The sequence below is a fragment of the Balaenoptera physalus genome (assembly GCF_965194825.1).
Source record: "Balaenoptera physalus genome assembly, chromosome: 12".
Lineage (NCBI taxonomy): Eukaryota > Metazoa > Chordata > Mammalia > Artiodactyla > Balaenopteridae > Balaenoptera > Balaenoptera physalus.
This window is the reverse complement of record NC_138897.1, coordinates 16,968,668-16,987,493: the sequence shown is the minus strand read 5'-3', so window position 1 is coordinate 16,987,493 and position 18,826 is coordinate 16,968,668. Positions and strand designations below refer to the sequence as shown.

The window sequence follows — 18,826 nt, the reverse complement described above, 5'->3', positions numbered from 1 at the left end:
CTCGCACTGGCTATCGTTTCACGATGCTGTGCTCAGTTTTATAGGTGAGGTAAGGAAATCGGGTCCCTGCCCTCTTGGGTTCGCAGTCTTAGAAAAAAGAAGCTGATGCCGCTGCGTATAAAGAAATTAATGACACCTGGGGTAAAAACTGTTGAGAAGGAACGTGATCACACACCCAAATTACTTGTTACATCCGCTCAAGCCAGGAAACCGTCACTCGTGTGAGTCCCAGAAGTGGGTGGGTCTCAGGGAGTCTGTGTTTTCTTTCCTTCCTGGTTGGTTGAGTTGAGGCTCATAGAATTTCAGGCGCCAGGGATGAGAGAGACCCTGTGACTAACGGAAATGATCAACGAGTCCATTAGGAATCTCATTTTGCCCTCCCCATCCTTTTTCGCCCCATCCTGTGCTTCATGCCCCCAAACCTTCACAGACCGATGGACACTGCTGTCCTTGTGGGAGCCCTGTCGTGGGGTGGAGGAGGGAAATCTCTTCTGCACCACCCCCAAAGCTGTCGCCTCCAGGTTAGCGGTGGCCCCCCCTGCCCAGGACTGAACGTAAATGGGTTCTGGCCCTTGTCTGCTTCCCTCCTCCACTGCTCCCTCCCCTGAAGCCCCTGCAAGTCACCCCCACTTCATCCCTTCTCCCCCCTCCCCACCCCGCTGCTCTTCTTCCACCTCCCCTAAGCCCTGCTGCTTCTGCTGGCCCCGCGACACCGATGCTCCCCTGCCCACTTCTTTTCTCGTCCTGCCTCGCTCGCTGGGCGGCCTCACCCAGCCCAGCTGCAGCTCTGCGCGGCTCACCGCCAGCCTCTTACCTGCAGCCCACACCCTTCCTCTAGCGTCCAGATTCCCCCTGGTTCGGCTGCCTCCTGAGCCGTGTCTCCTGAAAGACCCACAGGTCCCCGAACTGAAAAAGCCACTTCCTCCTCCCGACCCCCCACCTCCGCTCCGGTCTAACCAGTGGCCACACCCTCCCCTCCGGCCTGAAACTGGAGTCCCCTTGGAATCTCCCCTCTCCCTCCGTGTCCAGCTGGTCACTGCGTCCTCTAGCCCCAGCCTCCTCATCGCTTCCCTTGTCTGCACCCTCCCCTTGTTGAGGCTCTGCCGGTTCCTTGGCTGTGTCATGTAGCAGTCTCCCTGGTCCCTGCATCGCCCCTCACTCCAGTCCGTTCTCTGATGCCTCCACACGTATGCTCCAGATGTAGTGGTTCTGAAAAGCAAACCCGGACCTGCAACTCTTCTGCTCGACACAGATTCTTCACTGGCCAGCCCGTGCCCTTCAGTGTGACTTAAAACCTTTCCTGCACGGCTTAGGACCCCTCGCTGCCCACCTTACCTACACCTCCTTCCTCTCACCTTCACAGCCATGGGGTGCCTGCCTCGGTGTCCCCCAGGACACCCCGTGCCCTGTCACTGGCTGCGTGGCGCCCTCTCCTTGCCGACCCATCCTCCTCTCCCCCGCCATAACGCTCTGTCCTCTAGCCATCCCCGGCCTGCTGCCTCCTGTGAGCCCCCGAGGTCTCCTTGGTTTCTCCAGTGCCCGGTGTGTAGCGATGGCTGCTAAATGCTTAGTGAGCAAAGGAATGAATCATGCCGACCTAGGTTTTTTTTAATGTTATAAGTAATGGAAGCTCCAAGTGTGAGACAACAAAATAATTGGAAGTGCAATGACTTTTTTTTAAGCTGGACCTATTTAAGGGTCTTAACTGCCAATTTTCAGAGGATAACACACGGCTAATCATCCTGGAACTCTGTCTTCTTTGCATTTTTAACGCTTGTAGGGAGGAGTAGAGATAAAGAACCAAGGAAGATTTAAAATCAGTCTTGGGTGTCAAATGCAAAAAAAAAGGTCTCTTTATATTATATCCACTTGTAGAAATCCATATGACTAACTTAACACAGTTCAGAAGACATTAGTGATGCCAAAGTTAGAAGCAGACTAAACCTTCCTTAGTTACAGTTAAATGTAACTATTTCCAACTAATAAGTACAAACCAAACAAGATGTTTTAAGTAGACTTCTAATAGATTCTGATGGTCGTTATAGCTCACGTCAATGGTTCATTAAAAACAATTCTTAAACCTCCTCATTTAATGTGGGTTTTTCTGACTTTGGATTGAATCAGGTAGAGTAATGCAGTAATCAAAACAGACTCACGAGATGAGTAAGATAATGATTAGGTGCCCTATTTGTGAAATTACTGGCTTTCCGTTTTAGAGAGCGAAACCTGATTAGCAAGGAACTAGCATATCTATTTTATGTTCTGGGAAGAAATGTAGAGTGAATTAAGCAGGCACACATTGATCTCATCTCACATATCCAATCCATCACCAGGCCCTGTTCATTTTGACTCCCAACTATTCTTCAGTTCTCTCTGTTCTCCTTGTCTGTCCCACCAACAATACCCAAGCCTAAGCTACCATCTTCTCTCGTAGATTCCTAACTGGTTTTTTATATCCACCTTGGCCTCCTACAATGGCAGAGTGGTCTTTTCAGAATGTGAAATGATCATTTCATTCCTCTGCTAAAAAACATGCAGAGATTTCCCACTTTATCACTGTCAAGATAAAGACCCAAATCCTTAATTTGCCTCATGAAGTCCTGTGTGGCTGGGCCCTGCCTGTTCATCTCCAGGTGCATTTTGCATCAGTGCTGCCCCTCATGCTTTCTGGGTCTGGTCCCACAAGACTTCTTGCACACACCAAGCTCCTTCTTGCCTCAGGACCTTTGCACATGCCGTTCCTTCATTTGGGAACACACTCCCAACCTCAGTTCAGACAAAGCTAGCTCTGACCCAGGACCACAGTACTTCAGAGTGTCTTTCGTGTCTCCCTATGGCAGGTACCATAAGTGGCTTTGCATTTATTTGTATGGTTATGTGTTTAGTGTCTCTCTCTCCCAGCAGAGTCAGTCCCGGTGATGGCTGCCCTGGGTCTGCCTTTTGCTCCCCATTGTGCACTCACCACCTGGCAGTGCCTGGTACAGGGTAGACACTCAAAATAGAGTTGTTGAACGAAAAACGTGGACATCAGCAAGAGGCCTGTGCAGGCCTCTCCCTCCCCCGGCCCTCAGCAAAACTGCTGACTATGCATTGCCATTTTCTAACCCAAGAGGAAGCCCACGCCTCCTTGTGCAAAAAGATAAAGTCATTTCTTCACTAGAGTGAAGTTACCACAGAAGTGAGGTGTGCATGCAGTCGGCCTTCCTTAGTGCTTTAGGCTCTCTTTTTCTCATTCCATGATTAGAAATACCAGGCCATGAAGTTTGGTGGTAGCTGTCACTTCATGTAATGAAATTGCAGCTGTTGCCACTTCTTTCCAGTTTGCTTCCTTTCTGGTTGGTGAGAATCTGCAGCTGCTGGTTTCTGGGGCCTACTAACAATGTTTCCGATGAACAAATTTCAATATTTGAACAATCGTCATATGCCAACCAGAAAGAATCAACCATACACTCATGTACACCCCTGCACACACGTGCCCCACCAGGAGGAGACATCCTTTTAGAGCTGTGCCAAGCAGAAGTTCTTGACTGCAGGGTCAGCAGAACAGCACCTGATTTGGTTGCTTTGAAGAGGCACTAGCAGTGTGGACTTCTAAGAAGCTGTGCAGTGGGGAGGGGAAGAGAATGGGCAGCAGCCTGTAGGAAAATTGTTTGGGACCTGGCCTGAGTTGGGCGAAGGCACACATTCTCAACTGGGGAGACGACACCCCTAGGGGGCAAAAACTAGACAACGTTTTGTCTTGGAGGACAAAAAGTCTCAGCCATTCCAGTGGTTTGTGGTCCTCCAAGGGGGCCGCAGAACATAACACAGGTGCACCATGGGTCTCTGGTAAGATTGCGTGGGAGGGAAGGGGCAATTGGGGGGTCTAAAAAGGCTTCCGGGGGGGTAATTAATGGGGAAAAAGGCTGAGGAGCACTGGGTTGGGGAGAGGGAATAAGGGAAGAGGCAGAAACTGGAAGTAGGAAGGAGAGAGAGGTGAGGGGCAGAGCGAGGTCGTGGCTGGAGCTGGACGGAACCAGACCAAGACCCCAGTGAGGAGGTAGTTCCTCAAAGACCAGGTCAAGGAAGTGGGCAGGCGGCAGCTGCGGGAAACATGAAGGTAGAAAGGTGGGCCGGCCGCTGGGAGAGGCTGGGGAGGATGAGGACGGCGCCCAAGAACACGATGAGAAGCAGTCAAGCCTTCCTCTGCCTGGGTCCAGGATGCCCGATTTGACCTAGACAGTTTCTCGGTGGACTCCTCAGACATTTGTCGTAAAGCATCTGAGGAAGATCGGGGAGACGTGTGTGAATCTGAAGTTGTCCCTTGCCACAGAAGAGGGGTCCAGTTCTGCGCGTGCTGCGCCCCAGAGGTTCCTCTGATCTTTGTGGTCTTTACGAAGAAGAGAGAGGAGTTCATGCTTGGGCCAGGAGACTTCAAGAAAGAGCACTTTTTTTCTACGAGCAGTTATTAATCCCCTTCTGTGTGCCAGGCACTGTGTTAGTGTCTTCACGTTGGGTCCTTGAGGAAGGAGTTCAGACACAAGACGACAACTATATTTAAAAAGTGGAATTTGGGACTTCCCTGGTAGCGCAGTGGTTAAGAATCCGCCTGCCAGTGCAAGGGACACAGGTTCGATCCCTGGTCCAGGAAGATCCCGCATGCCGCGGAGCATCTATGCCCGTGTGCCACAACTACTGAAGCCTGCGCACCTTAGAGCCCGTGCACCGCAACTACTGAGCCTGCACTCTAGGGCCTGCATGCCGCAACTACTGAGCCCACATCCTGCAACTACTGAAGCCCGCACTCCTAGAGCCCGTGCTTCGCAACAAGAGAAGCCACTGCAATGAGAAGCCCGCGCACCGCAACAAAGAGTAGCCCCCGCTCGCCGCAACTAGAGAAAGCCCGCGCACAGCAGTGAAGACCCAGCGCAGCCAAAAAAAATTTAAAACGTGGAATTTGAACAGCAGCCCACAGGTGGTGTGTGAGGAGAGGGAGATGGGGAAGCCTGACTGAGAGGCCCCTAGGGCTTGGGGAGGATTTACTCTAAGGGAGCAGCTTAGGGAGCAGGCCTGGAGACCCCCTTCCCTGCCTGCCGGGAGGAACCATGTGACCTACATGTGAGCCCCAACCAACCATGTGACCCACGGCTGCCCCAGCCGACGATTCCTTACTCAGCACAGAGAGTATGGTCCGGTCTTTTTTGTTTTTTTTTTTCCTTTCAAAAACAGTTTTATTTATCTGATTGCAAAATATTAATCTTAGGAATAAAAATAAAGTCAGTACAATAAACACATATTAAAGTCACTCATAGTTCCTACCACCTAGAGGAAAGTCACGAGTAAAATTTTGATTTGTGTCTTCCAGAATTATTCTCTGTAAACACACACATAAGGTTTTATCTTTTTAACAGAAATGGAATTGTACAGTGTGTACAGTTTTAACTTAATATATCGTAGGTACCTTTCCATGTCAGTAAATACCATTTTAATGGCTACACCAAATTCCATTTCATAGACTGTACCTTTTTTAACCATGCCCTAATGGTCAGCATCTAGGCTATTTCAGTATCTCACTATGTAAACAGTACGATGAGTATAATCCTGGAATATACATTTTGTACACTTGACCAATTTCTTTCCCTTGGTGTAAGTCCTAAAAGAGAAATTATTATGAAAAGGCATATGCACATTAAAATCTTGACTCCTGTTGCCAAATTATCTTTTCAAAAGGTTGAACCAGTTAGACCCTCACCACCAGCATTGATAAGAACGGTTTCTCTACACTCAGCAGTGCTGGCTGATTCTGCCATTTTTCATCCCTAGGGGCTGCTTTTGGAGGCACCAGAAGTGTTTTTCTCCTTTCCCCTCCCCACCCTGTCTCGTCTATGGTTGACCCCCTCATTCAGTAGCTCTGGAAATTGCAGCTCCCAGAAAACATTCTATTCTAGTACAGCTGAACTGTACTGAAAGCCTCTCAATATCCAGAACCGGGCTTGGATTTATTAACTTGTCATTTGGTGTGGATCTGATAGAAAAATCTCATCATGGAAGGGAACAGCAAGACAATCTTTGAGGAATAAATGGGGGGAAAAAAGAAAAACTGTCTTATTAAAAAATACTACAAAAGTGTAAATGAATACTGCCTACAGACCCACAAATAATCGACTACAAAAGTGTAAATGAATACTGCCTACAGACCTCCAAATAATTGTCAAAGAACTAAAGATGTTTTACTATAAGAGACCTCCCATCCCACTCCCTAAGCGGAACTGTTTAATATCTTCAAAAAAGTGCCGTGACCTGCACAGGACAGGAGCAGGTCACCACGGGGGGCAACTGGATGGAATGGAAGACAGCAGCCGGAAGGGGGCACCCGGCGGGAAGGAAGGATTTGAAGAAGAATAAAAATACAGTAGCAATTAAAGTCCATACTGCATTTGCAAATATTTTCTCCCATTCTGAGGGTTGTCTTTTTGTCTTGTTTATGGTTTCCTTTGCTGTGCAAAAGCTTTTAAGTTTCATTAGGTCCCATTTGTTTATGTTTGTTTTTATTTTCATTACTCTAGGAGGTGGGTCAAAAAAGATCTTGCTGTGATTTATGTCAAAGAGTGTTTTTCCTATGTTTTCCTCTAAGAGTTGTATAGTGCCCCATCTTACATTTAAGTCTTTAATCAATTTTGAGTATATTTTTGTGTATGGTGTTAGGGAGTGTTCTAATTTCATTCTTTTACATGTAGCTGTCCAGTTTTCCCAGCACCACTTATTGAAGAGGCTGTCTTTTCTCCATTGTATATTCTCGCCTCCTGACCATATGTGCGTGGGTTGATCTGTGGGCTTTCTATGCTGTTCCATTGATCTATATTTCTGTTTTTGTGCCAGTACCATGCTGTCTTGATTACTGTAGCTTTGTAGTATAGTCTGAAGTCAGGGAACCTGATTCCTCCAGCTCCGTTTTTCTTTCTCAAGGTTGCTTTGGCTATTCGGGGTCTTTTGTGTTTCCATACAAATTGTGAAAATTTTTGTTCTAGTTCTGTGAAAAATGCCATTGATAGTTTGATAGGGATTCCATTGGATCTGTAGATTGCTTTGGATAGTATAGTCATTTTCACAATGTTGATTCTTCCAATCCAAGAACATGGTATCGTCTTTCTTTCATCAGTGTCTTATAGTTTTCTGCATACAGGTCTTTTGTCTCCTTAGGTAGGTTTATCCCTAAGTATTTTATTCTTTTTGTTGCAGTGGTAAATGGGAGTATTTCCTTAATTTCTCTTTCAGATTTTTTGTCGTTAGTGTATAGGAACACAAGAGATTTCTGTGCATTAATTTTGTATCCTGCTACTTTACCAAATTCATTGATTAGCTCTAGTAGTTTTCTGGTGGCATCTTTAGGATTCTCTATGTATAGTATCATGTCATCTGCAAACAGTGACAGTTTTATGTCTTTTCTGATTTGAATTTCTTTTATTTCTTTTTCTTCTCTGATTGCTGTGGCTGAAACTTCCAAAACTATGTTGAATAATAGTGGTGAGAGTGGGCAACCTTGTCTTGCTCCTGATCTTAGAGGAAATGGTTTCAGTTTTTCACCATTGAGAACGATGTTGCCGGTGGGTTTGTCATATATGGCCTTTATTATGTTGAGGTAGGTTCCCTCCATGCCTACTTCCTGGCATATACCCTGAGAAAACCATAATTCAAAAAGAGCCATGTACCACAATGTTCATTGCAGCACTATTTACAATAGCCAGGACATGGAAGCAACCTAAGTATCCATTGACAGATGAATGGATAAAGAAGATACGGCACATATATACAATGGAATATTGCTCAGCCATAAAAAGAAATGAAATTGAGTTATTTGTAGTGAGGTGGATGGACCTAGAGTCTGTCATACAGAGTGAAGTACATCAGAAAGAGAAAAACAAATATCATATGCTAACACATATATATGGAATCTAAAAAAAAAAAAAAATGGTTCTGAAGAACCTAGGGGCAGGACAGGAATAAAGACGCAGACATAGAGAATGGACTTGAGGACATGGGGAGGGGGAAGGGTAAGCTGGGACGAAGTGAGAGAGTAGTATTGACATATATACACTACCAAATGTAAAATAGATAGCTAGTGGGAAGCAGCTGCATAGCACAGGGAGATCAGCTTGGTGCTTTATGACTACCTAGAGGGGTGGGATAGGGAGGGTGGGAGGGAGATGCAAGAGGGAGGGGATATGGAGATATAGGTATACATACAGCTGATTTACTTTGTTGTACAGCAGAAACTAACACAACACTGTAAAGCAACTATACTCCAATAAAGATGTTAAAAAATAAAAAAGTAAAGTCCGTACTGCAGACAGTAAAACGTTGAATTGTCGAAAGTGGAGCTCAGTCACGTGGGAGGGAAATGAGATCCCTTCCCGAATAACAAAAAAAGGACAAAGAAGAAAATATGAAGGGCCGAGACAGAGGATCAGTGGGCTTTGATTGAAAAAGCTGTCTCCATGTGAAAAGGAACGATAATCAAGTGCATCATCAGAGAAAACGTTTGGAGAGGAACAGGATCTGATATTCAGGCCAGAGAGGCCGTCTGTCCTGCGCGTGTGTGGCAGGGCTGGGGAGGGGTCCCTGAAAATGGACCTCTGCCAAAGCAGGAGATCTGTTGCAGTTTTGAATCTGTATCCCTCGTGATGGATGCAGCCTGGATGCTTACTCTGGAGAACGCTCTCCCTCAGGCTTGGCTCAGCCTCCTCTCAGATGTAGCTGGGTGGGTGTGGGAAAAAAGACCACAAGGAATCCCACCAGAATACAAATGTGGTTACCTTTGAATAGGGGAGCTGTGAGTGGTATTTTTTTCCTTTTTATTTCCCTGGAATTTCCATGAGAGTAAACATTTTACTTGTTAGATCAGTAGGCCTCTTCCTTCCCTTCCCTTCCCTTCTGCTACTTATTGCTTTATACACTTTGATGTTAAGCCAGGGCCGGCTCAGGGCAGAGGAGAAGGCTGTGCCTTGAGTTCAGCTGCTTTGCTCTTTTCACTCCTGGCTTGCTCTGAGGGAGGGGGCTTTCGGGGCCGATGAGCCAGGAGGTGGTGTGTGGATGCACATCAAAGCCTGGGGTTCTCAGGGGTGGCAGGTGAATCCATCCCCCAGCCCGACTTTCTCAGCATCTTTCTTTTTTTAAGTCCCTGTGTTTTGCTCCTTTGAAAGAAATTCCACATATCTTTTTTTTATGGCTATAAAATCTAATTTTCAGCAACAAATCTGGATCTGTGCAGTCTTGATGGATGTATCCTGTCTTTTCTGTTAAACATAATTAAATCTCTTAATAAGTCAATAGCAGATGGGAAAAGTGTTGTTCTCCATTGTTGCTAATGTATGAAGAATAATTAAAACTCATAAATAACCATAAAATAATTTGCCTTCAATGATAACATCTTTAAGTGTGTAGCATCTTAACAATTTAGAAGCCTCATTAGACATTCTCTTGGACACAGAGCCCATTTGCTGGGAACGAGTTCTGAATAAATTTTACTTATCTTCCTTTTATAGTAAGACGTTATTACTCAGTGATAATATGCAAAATAACTTCATGATGGTGATCGTTGTTTTATCTTTGTAATTACAGACATATCAAGTGGATCTGAAGCCCAATGGGTCAGAAATAATGGTAACAAATGAAAACAAAAGGGAATACATTGAGTACGTACACACATACTTACAGCCTTTCCTTTTATTAAATTGAACAGCATGTTTGGTTGCCGTCTTTTGCCAGAACAATTCGTGCAGATTATGGACACACTTTTAAACAGTATGAGTTCTTTTCTGGCTTGGCCTAATAGGAAGCTGAATTATGGGATGCAAAGTTTGACTTGTGTCCTGACTTCATGTTGCTGCCATACAGAGGAGCAGTGGGAGGAGAGAAAGGGGCCACTATTGAGTAACTTGGCAGATACTCTGGGAGCCTGTGGGCATCTCGTCTAAAGTTGAGAATTACAACAGTGGACCAGTGCCAACAGCCAGTTGGGGTAAAATCGGGAACAACCGAAGAGAACCTCTTCCATCTGTCTCCTGACTTCTTTTCCATAATGAAAATGTAGGAGAAGAGTTGAAATGGACATGGAGAATTCAGCACATGCAAACATGAAGAATTGTTCCTGATGTTTGTAATTTTCTTAATCTCAGCGTCCTTTGGTGGGACAGAATGTTGAGTCCTTTGGAAATCTAGCTGTTAGGTAATCCTGGGAGTCTGTGCTGGGCAGAAGGTACAGTTGGGCAGCTTACATTTTCCTCTTTGGTATATACGTATGCTTCGAGCTCACAGTCCTGGTATCTTCCAAGGATTGCCAGGTTGCCCTTGCTAGCCCTCGAACGGGGACGAGGTCGGTGTTAACAGTGGTTGGCTCCCGGATCCTAGTTTCTGCTCGTCTAGTGAGTTACAGCCATGGCCTGAGCTCCTTGTTTGCATTCAGAACTCCATTTCAACAGGCTGCGTTCCGTCCTCTCTCATCACAGTCGATCACAGGACTTGAATTCAGAGAATTGGCTGAGGATCTTAGCATCCTTCCTTAGCATCTGCAAAAAAAAAAAAAAAACACCTACTCTCCTTTCTAATTAGGAAGAATTGGAGAGTGCTGGCATCTCTACTTAGAGACCCTGACAAAGCATGGACTTCTCCACTTGCAAGTTGAAAGCTTGCTACGCTTAATCAAAAACTAGAAGTAGCATACTACATTTCTTGCCTGTTCACCTTAATTGGCGCTTGTGCTGAACTTGGACAGTCTCAGCAAGCAGACGACGTCCTAACGGGCACTGTTGTCTTCATTCGGAAAGTGTAGACTTTGAATAGATTTTTAACAACACTCCACCCCAGGGTGACTGGGTTCGAAAGACTGAGTATTTGCACCTTGTGATACATGTTGTGCCTCATTCTTTGCAGTTAATTCTTTTAGGTTTCAAATTGCGGGGCGCCTCCACTAGCTTCACTGCAAAAAGGAGGATAGAAATCCCCGGCTGCTCCCTGCCACCTGTATCCTCTGGTGCAAGTAGGCTGTTGGGCTGGTGATGGCAGCACAGCCAGTAAAACCTGATATTCTGAGCAGTGAGTGGGCAGCAGGCTGGTCCTAGAGGGCCGTTGCCATGGTGCCACCTCATAAGCGAGAGCCCTTTATGGCAAGGTCCTTGTGCTATTTCACGACAGAATGCCTTAGGTGGAATCCAAAGTGGATTCGCCTGGCAGTAAATTCTGCTGTACACTAAATGTTGTCACAGGGAACGTGGTTTCAGTGGCTGTCTGTGACTCAAAGAGGTTTTACCATTAATCCTCCAAACGTTGGTATAAAAGTATTAGTGGTAAAATACTGATAAATTATATGTCATCCTTGAAAATCAGTACGTTGAATACTAGAATGAAATATCATATGATAAAGTACGTTGTACTGGGTATTCCCCTTAAAAATATGTACATGTTTGTACATAAATGTGGGTGTGTACATATGTGGGTTTGTGTGTGTGCACGCATTATGCCCATATACATATGTATTCAAACCCCATTTTCCCTTTTTCTCCAGCCAGTCACATTTATAAAGCAGCTTTGATAAATGAAGGCTTGATCTGGGGGGAAAAAAAGAAATCAGTCTTTCTTTTGAAATCCTCAGTGAGATTTTAGGCTCCACATGTGCTCATTATTCTCGAAAGAATCAATGAATAAGCAGCATGTGCCGCAGCACTCTACCTCCCTCTCCTTGGCCACCGTCGAGCTTTTCTCCCTGCCCTGCTTAACGAGCAGCAGTCGCAGCTGGGGAGAAATAACTGAACACCAGTGATGAATGAGCAAGATGGTTAAGGGCTGTCCGTTTTCCTCCCACAGCCTAGTCATCCAGTGGAGATTTGTGAACAGGGTCCAAAAACAAATGAACGCCTTCTTGGAGGTAAGTCGTGTTCACCGGGAGTCGTGCCTGTGCCTTTAGGTTGAAAGAGGACGGTTCTCCTCCTTGGGGGTCAGGGGGGCTGTTAGAAGCGATCACACACCCAGAGACAGGCATGGGTGTGGGACCCAGGGCAGGAACGTCAGGCCTGCACTGCTCACACCATCTCCAGTCTCCAGGGCAGGAGTGTTCAGCCACTGCACTGCCACCTTTTCATTTGTTTTCTGTTGTTCAGTGTTTTCTGGCTTTGCTGCTCTTATTTTTTAATTTGCCTTAACTGTTTTTAAAGAGAAATCTTTACAGACTTCATCCAGAAGGGCAGGTTCTCCCACAGAGGCTAGAACCATCGTCCCGCAGTTTTTGGTGGTACCCGGGGAAGGCTGGGAGCATCTCTGCCTTTTGCTGCAGTGACAGGTTCTAAGAAATGCAAGGACTCGGGACAGTTTCCAGTCACGCCATCCCTCCGTGATAATGCCTTCTGCTTCATTGGTCGAATTTTTTTTTTTTTTTAAATCCCCTGCCCTTGTGGCTGTCTGAATAATTCCTCACCTTATTAAAGTGTGAAGTGGTTCCTTCTCAGACGCAAGTATTTAATGTCAGTGATGCTCCCAGGCCCCTGAGGAGGGAAGCCCCTCGCAGAGAATAGGGGGGTTCCTCATTTTAAAAAACGGCTCCCTTTGACCCAAAGCGCAATTCCGTTTTAAATCCTGATAATGGGTATTAGTTACTTAAAGAGAACAAGCCCCAGCTGCACATCACAAGCTTCCGCTGAACCGATGCAGGGTTCTCGTTGGGCGATGCTCTCTTAAGTTCACCCCAGTTCAGTTACCTGCTCATGGTGAATATAGCGCCAGCCCAGGCAGAACACTCAGAAAAATTCCAGGACTTAGGGTGAAACGTGTGAGTTAGAGGCGCTGGAGAACAGCAGGGTTCATACTGTATTTACACGAGAGACCTACCCGGCCCTGCCCCAGGTGATCACACTTTCAGAAACTGGCCACACGCGAGGCCCAGCGACACGGAGCGTCCGTCCTAGATCACTGCGCTAGTTAGTGGCGCCTAGCCTGGGAACCGGGGCCGGCTGTCCGTGCTCCCTGGCTCCTTTGCACCCATCACACCGCCTCCTCTCGTATTTCATCTCTGCCTTCAGCGCCTTATTTTTAAAGGGTCCGCTTGCGTGTCTGTGGCCTGTGCCTTTGAGAACACCCTGACTCACAGCGATGTGTCATAAGTGGCTTTTGGAATCCGCCTGCCTGCAGCAAATCATATTTTTATAACATTTCAAAAATTACTCAAGTACCTGGGTCTTCTGGAGTCTACTGCTTTTTAAATTTTTATTTTGTGACTATGCTGTTTTTAGCTGAACTAAAATTACTGAATACTGTCATATAAATCATCAGTGAACAATGTATTTTTCCTGGCTAACCAAAATAAGCTTGTTTATCCTGTAAAATTTGTCCCTTTCAAGGAAAAAGGTGTTGAAAGTGCTTTTCTTTTTATCTTTCAGGGATTCACGGAACTGCTTCCTATTGATTTGATTAAAATTTTTGATGAAAATGAACTGGAGGTTTGTACTGTAAACATTTTGTGTAAAGCAGATTTTTTTTTAAAAGTATCTCATTACTTCCCAACTTGGTATTTTAGTATTCTCTGATCCGTAATGTCCTAGCGAGTAAGCTTAGGTGAATTCTACGGCGGGTCTCTTAGGGGCTTGCTTGTTTGCCGATCAGGGACCAGGGCATAGCAGAAGTAGTCACCCGTAGCTTCCTTGCCCGGGAGAGGGCAGATCAGGGACGCAGCAGACAGGGAGAGGCCCGCTGAGCTGGAGTGGCAGCAGCCAGTTGGGGTGGTAGCACCCTGCTCCCAAGGTGGGGCTGGCTGAGGACCCCGGTCCTGCACGCACCCACCGTGGCAGCCGAATGGGGACTCGGCCAGGAGGTGAGCGTGAGTGTCCCTGAGGGGCTGTAGAGCAGGGCTCTCCGTGAAATTGAAGTGGTCTGTGCTGCGGAGTGAAAGCGCGGCAGAGGCCAGAAGGCAGTCGCAGGAGGTGGTTTCGTGTCAGCTTGTGCCAGCTCCTTTGTGTCGGTGTAGATGAGAACTCGGAATCTGAAAAGCAAAGGAGTCTCTCCGCCTTTATGTTGAGAGAAACAGAAGGAGGAAGGCTTTGTCTGTTGAGAGACTATTGACAGGACTCTGGCCATTTGTCCAATGACTTGTCTCCCGTAGACTGGCTTTTGTTCTTTTACCTTAAAATGGAAACGTCCAGATAGATGACGTCACAGACGTCATGTAGAGGAAGCCCTTTGTTTGGCAGGTGGGGAGACTGAGGCAGGGAGAGGTTAATGACCTCACAGGGTCTCGTCACAGTCAGGCCTATGAACCCGGTTTTCAGGCCTCTGGATTAGTTCTTTTTCCACTGTACGCCGGCGCCTCTGCGGGAATATCATTCATTTGTCCACAGGAAACCTGCCCTACGGAGGGTTAGGTAATAAGAAAAGTGGACCCAAGACCGGTAAGTCAGAGGAGCAATTATAGCGCTAGGACAGGGCTGCAGCCGTGGGCCACCAGGCAGGGGAGGTGATTGCCCTTACCTGGTGCATCGGTCTGGGAAGATGAGTTCTTGCTGTCATAAAGCACTAATTCTATTGTGGGTGGGGAGGTATTTTCAACTGTTGAGACAGATAACCTCTCAGAAGTGGAAACAGTCAGAGTAATGAAAGAGCAGACGTAAATGGAGCATACGAAAATCCATGAGCACCGAGCTGAGGTTCGAGGGGCGGGGAAGGTGATTGATTGCGACTTCTAATTTCCAGTATGAAACGTGGTGGCCTGTACAAGCTTTAGAGTCGGGGCCCCCTCGTTACCTCTCAGTCTCTGATCTGCAGAGGCAGGTAGGATGTGGAACACGTATTCCCCTTCATTTGTTTTTATGGGTCGCTGGCTTATCTTGCTTTTGCACGTGACGTGATGCTGGCATTGAGAAAAGGCCTTTCCTCCGGTGTACTTCTTCGGCTTTCACGATGTGCCCTGTTTACCTCTGGTCCCTCTCCCTCCCAGTTGCTGATGTGCGGCCTTGGCGACGTGGATGTGAACGACTGGCGACAGCATTCTATTTACAAGAACGGCTACTGCCCGAACCACCCTGTGATTCAGTGGTTCTGGAAGGTAAGGCCAGAGGCCGCATCCTGTGCTGCCTTCCCGCGGCCTTGCTGCTGGATTTGGGTCCGTGTTGGTACCTGGCCTCCTGGGGGAGAGAAGAGGCCCGCCGAGCCAGAAGCAGCCCTCACCGCTGCTTTTCTGTAACTGTGGTGGATGGCTGTCTTGAACAGGCTACACTGTCTTCCTCGACCACCTATTAAAGTGCTTTTGTTTGAGGAAACCATTGAGTAGGATGATCCTGAAAGGCTTCAAGAATTGGAACTAGGCTTCCCTGGTGGCGCAGTGGTTAAGAATCCACCTGCTAATGCAGGGGTCACGGGTTCGATCCCTGGTCCGGGAAGATCCCACATGCTATGAATCCTAGAAAAAAGCCCGCGTGCAGCAACGAAGACCCAATGCAAGCATAAATAAATAAATTAATTAAAAAAAAAAAAAAAGAATAGGAACTAGTCCTCCAGAGTGTGAATAAGAATGGGAGGCTTCTCAGGGCAAAAGCATGCTTTGGGGCTGACTTTTCCAAGATGCCATGTTGGTTTAAAAAACCGTTTTTCCAACTTCTTTTGTTAATTCCAACAAACATTTTGATCTTTACATCTTTCAATCAAAGATGCAAATGAAATCTGATTGACTCTCTAAAGACCAGTGTTTACATCCTGTTCATCGTAGAAGAGAAGTGAAATAGTAACGAGCGGGTCCAAAGGAGGACAATAAACTGAAAGAACAATTACAGGGAAAAAGTGCTGATTATTTACTTACAGAAATAAGAAATCGTTGACCTTGTCTTAATTTCTAAATATCTATTGTTAATAATATTTCAAGTGCAGCAGAGAAACAGAGAGAAAAGGAAGAAAGCAGAATCTTCAAATCCTAAAATCTTAGTCCAACTTTCGCTCAGCCTTGATTTTGGATATATTTTTTAAAATATCAGTTCAAGTAACTTTACCAGTGAAGCCAACTCGATTCTTAGAATAATTCAGATATGTAAGATACACAGATTATTTCAGAAGCCTAGCCTGGCCTCTGTTTTTCTTTCTTTTTCTAAAATGTTGTCTTTAGAGAATTTAGCTACAGTCAAATATCCTGCCTCATAACCTGGGTTCCCCCTCTCAAACTGTGTGTATTTCTAACTGGCCCAGGGGGACCAGCAAGCCTCACATACAGAAACATGAGCTCAGTGCCATCAACGAGTGTGCTTTTTTTTTTTTTTTTTTTTAATTTATTTTTGGCTGTGTTGGGTCTTCCTTGCTGTGCGGGGCTTTTCTCTAGCTGCAGCGAACAGGGGCTCCTCTTCGTTGCGGTGCGTGGGCTTCTCATTGCGATGGCTTCTCTTGTTGTGGAGCACGGGCTCTAGGCGCGCGGGCTTCAGTAGTTGTGGCACGCGGGCTTCAGTAGTTGTGGCACGCGGGCTTCAGCAGTTGTGGTTCGCGGGCTCCAGAGCGCAGGCTCAGTAGTTGTGACACATGGGCTTAGTTGCTCCGCGGCATGTGGGATCTTCCCGGACCAGGGATTGAACCTGTGTCCCCTGCATTAGCAGGCAGATTCTTAACCACTGTGCCACCAGGGAAGTCCCAAGTGTGCTTTTTTTTAACCACTTATTTTGACCAGTTGGCAGAAGAAGAAAGAGACATTGTGATCACTCAGTCTGAGGTTGCAGAGGCCAGTATTGTGATGGCCATAAAAAAAAAAATTAAAATAAAAAGTTTGCAGAGTCAACTGTCTAGGTCTCCCACTGCACTATAAATAAGATGAAGTTTTGCCCGTCTGCACTGCAGCAGACGTGCCTCGTGTTACATGAGCGTAATGACCTTCTGCCTCCGTTCGTAGGCTGTGCTGCTGATGGACGCTGAAAAGCGTATCCGGTTACTCCAGTTTGTCACAGGGACGTCCCGAGTCCCTATGAATGGATTTGCCGAACTTTACGGTGAGCAGGGTACCATTAGACTTCATCCTCCCACCGTGAGTCTCTACCCAGGCATCCGCTGTGGCCCCAGAAGACTCTGCCTTCCGGGCTTCTGGCCATGTGGGTTTCGCCTGGACCCAACAGACATACATCACGGAAAGAGATGGGGCAGCGTGCCGTCACCTCAGCTGTCTGTGCAGTTACCTGTATATAAAAGCAGGGGGTTGTTTTTGATTTTTGTTTTTATACAGAGAGCCATAAGGTTGGTCTTCTCTTTTTTCTTTCTCTTTTGTTTTGTTTTTTGGTATATCTTCAAAAAACAACTAGATTTTGCAGAATCCTCCATGTGGTTGTAAACTGAACCTTGAAAGCACTCCTCCCCTCCACGAGGCAGAATTCTTCAGGGCTTACTATAGATGAAAAAAATCACTCTCTGCTCTACATATTAAAGGTCATCACGTTTCAGTTTTTCCCCCAGAAGTAGTTTGAAATTTAAACTTCCAGGGTTGGGTTGCAAGGCCATGGTTGTCTGCACATCGTTACGTTATTGTGTCGGCTCTGTTCAGCTTGGTGCGATTCCATTCTGATGGCGACACAGAGTCTGTGTCCTGAGGTCGTGCAGACCCTTTGCGTCCCCCGTTGTTAAATACTGACTGTGACATCACAGCCACAGAGGGTGTCCCAAGGCTCACCCCCAGGCCCGCCCTGCCCACCCCTCCCTTTCCTTCAGCCCCTCCTTCGTCTTGTTCTACTGCCTTGAGCACTCTTAGCATTTCTTTTTCTTCCTTTTTTTTTTTGTCTAGGTTCCAATGGTCCTCAGCTGTTTACAATAGAGCAATGGGGAAGTCCTGAAAAACTGCCCAGAGCTCACACATGGTGAGTGACGGAAAACCACACAGTTGTTGACAGACAGTATTTTAAAACACTTAGCTGAGTATGATGCTGGGCTACAGGCTAGAGTGCTACTTTCCCTGACCATTCAGCGTTTAGAGTATGAACTGTCAGTGATACAGGTGAAAATATAGATCGTGCAGTGATGCTGATGAAATTAAGCCACCCAAGATTTGAATGGGCCCGGTCTTTTTGATATGTGAAGGGTTAAATCCCCCTTCCTGCTTCCTGTGGGGAGTTCCTCCTCCAAACCCCGTCCTTCCCTAATTATTCTGGGAAGCAGAGCTTTCACTATATATTCTCCCTATGTGGATACGACCGCTCCCAGCCTCTGAACAGATTGAGTTTTTACCCCAACCTTAAATGGTTTAGAACCATGGATGAAATTCCCTTTGGCAACAGGTTTTTAAAACGCCTTCCATGGCCATCCAGAACCCATAAATCTTTGAGATTTAGTAACGTGTGTGTGGCCAGAGGAGTGTCAGAGGTCCAACCAAGGACCCCTGCTCAGGGAGGCACGTGCGGGGCACGGCTGTGCTCAGAAGGCCTCCGGGTGCAGGGCCGGAAGGAGGCCTTCCTGTAGGGGAACCCCAAGGAGTTTCGTGAAACCCAGCACAGAGGCGACCTCAGGAGCTCTCAGGGAGCTCCTGCCACTCCGGCTCCCGCGTCCCCGGGGTTGGTCACCCCACAGGATTGGATTTCTTGCTCTTAGGAAGCAGGTGGAGGGGGAGCCCTGTGGATGGTCAGCACCCGGCATCCTCCTTTCCCACGGGAACTGGGGCTGCCGGAGCCGCTGGGCCGTCCTGTTGCTGCCTGGCGCAACTAGGAGAGAGGTCTCATCAAAGTGCTTTTGTGGAAAGTGGGCTGTGAAAGGCCTTTTGCTTCGACTCCCTCGCCTCACCGGAAAGCACGTTTTTGCCCATTTATACCATTTGTAGGACTCTGAGCGGGATGGATGTGGTCCCTGCCCGTTGGCACCG

At 46.9% G+C, this 18,826-nt stretch overlaps 1 protein-coding gene across 24 annotated transcripts in view; it reads left to right on the top strand.

The window, feature by feature from the left end:
• Nucleotides 1-18,826, top strand: part of NEDD4L (NEDD4 like E3 ubiquitin protein ligase) — a 338,860-nt gene that overhangs the window by 311,471 nt on the left and 8,563 nt on the right. For all 24 annotated transcript variants that reach the window (XM_082417940.1, XM_082417938.1, XM_082417934.1 and 21 more), the window contains 6 exons: nt 9,598-9,671; nt 11,839-11,899; nt 13,404-13,463; nt 14,954-15,061; nt 16,880-16,976; nt 17,759-17,831. In XM_082417940.1, the coding sequence (XP_082274066.1) occupies nt 9,598-9,671; nt 11,839-11,899; nt 13,404-13,463; nt 14,954-15,061; nt 16,880-16,976; nt 17,759-17,831 (473 nt within the window). The remainder of the gene's footprint in view (nt 1-9,597; nt 9,672-11,838; nt 11,900-13,403; nt 13,464-14,953; nt 15,062-16,879; nt 16,977-17,758; nt 17,832-18,826) is intronic.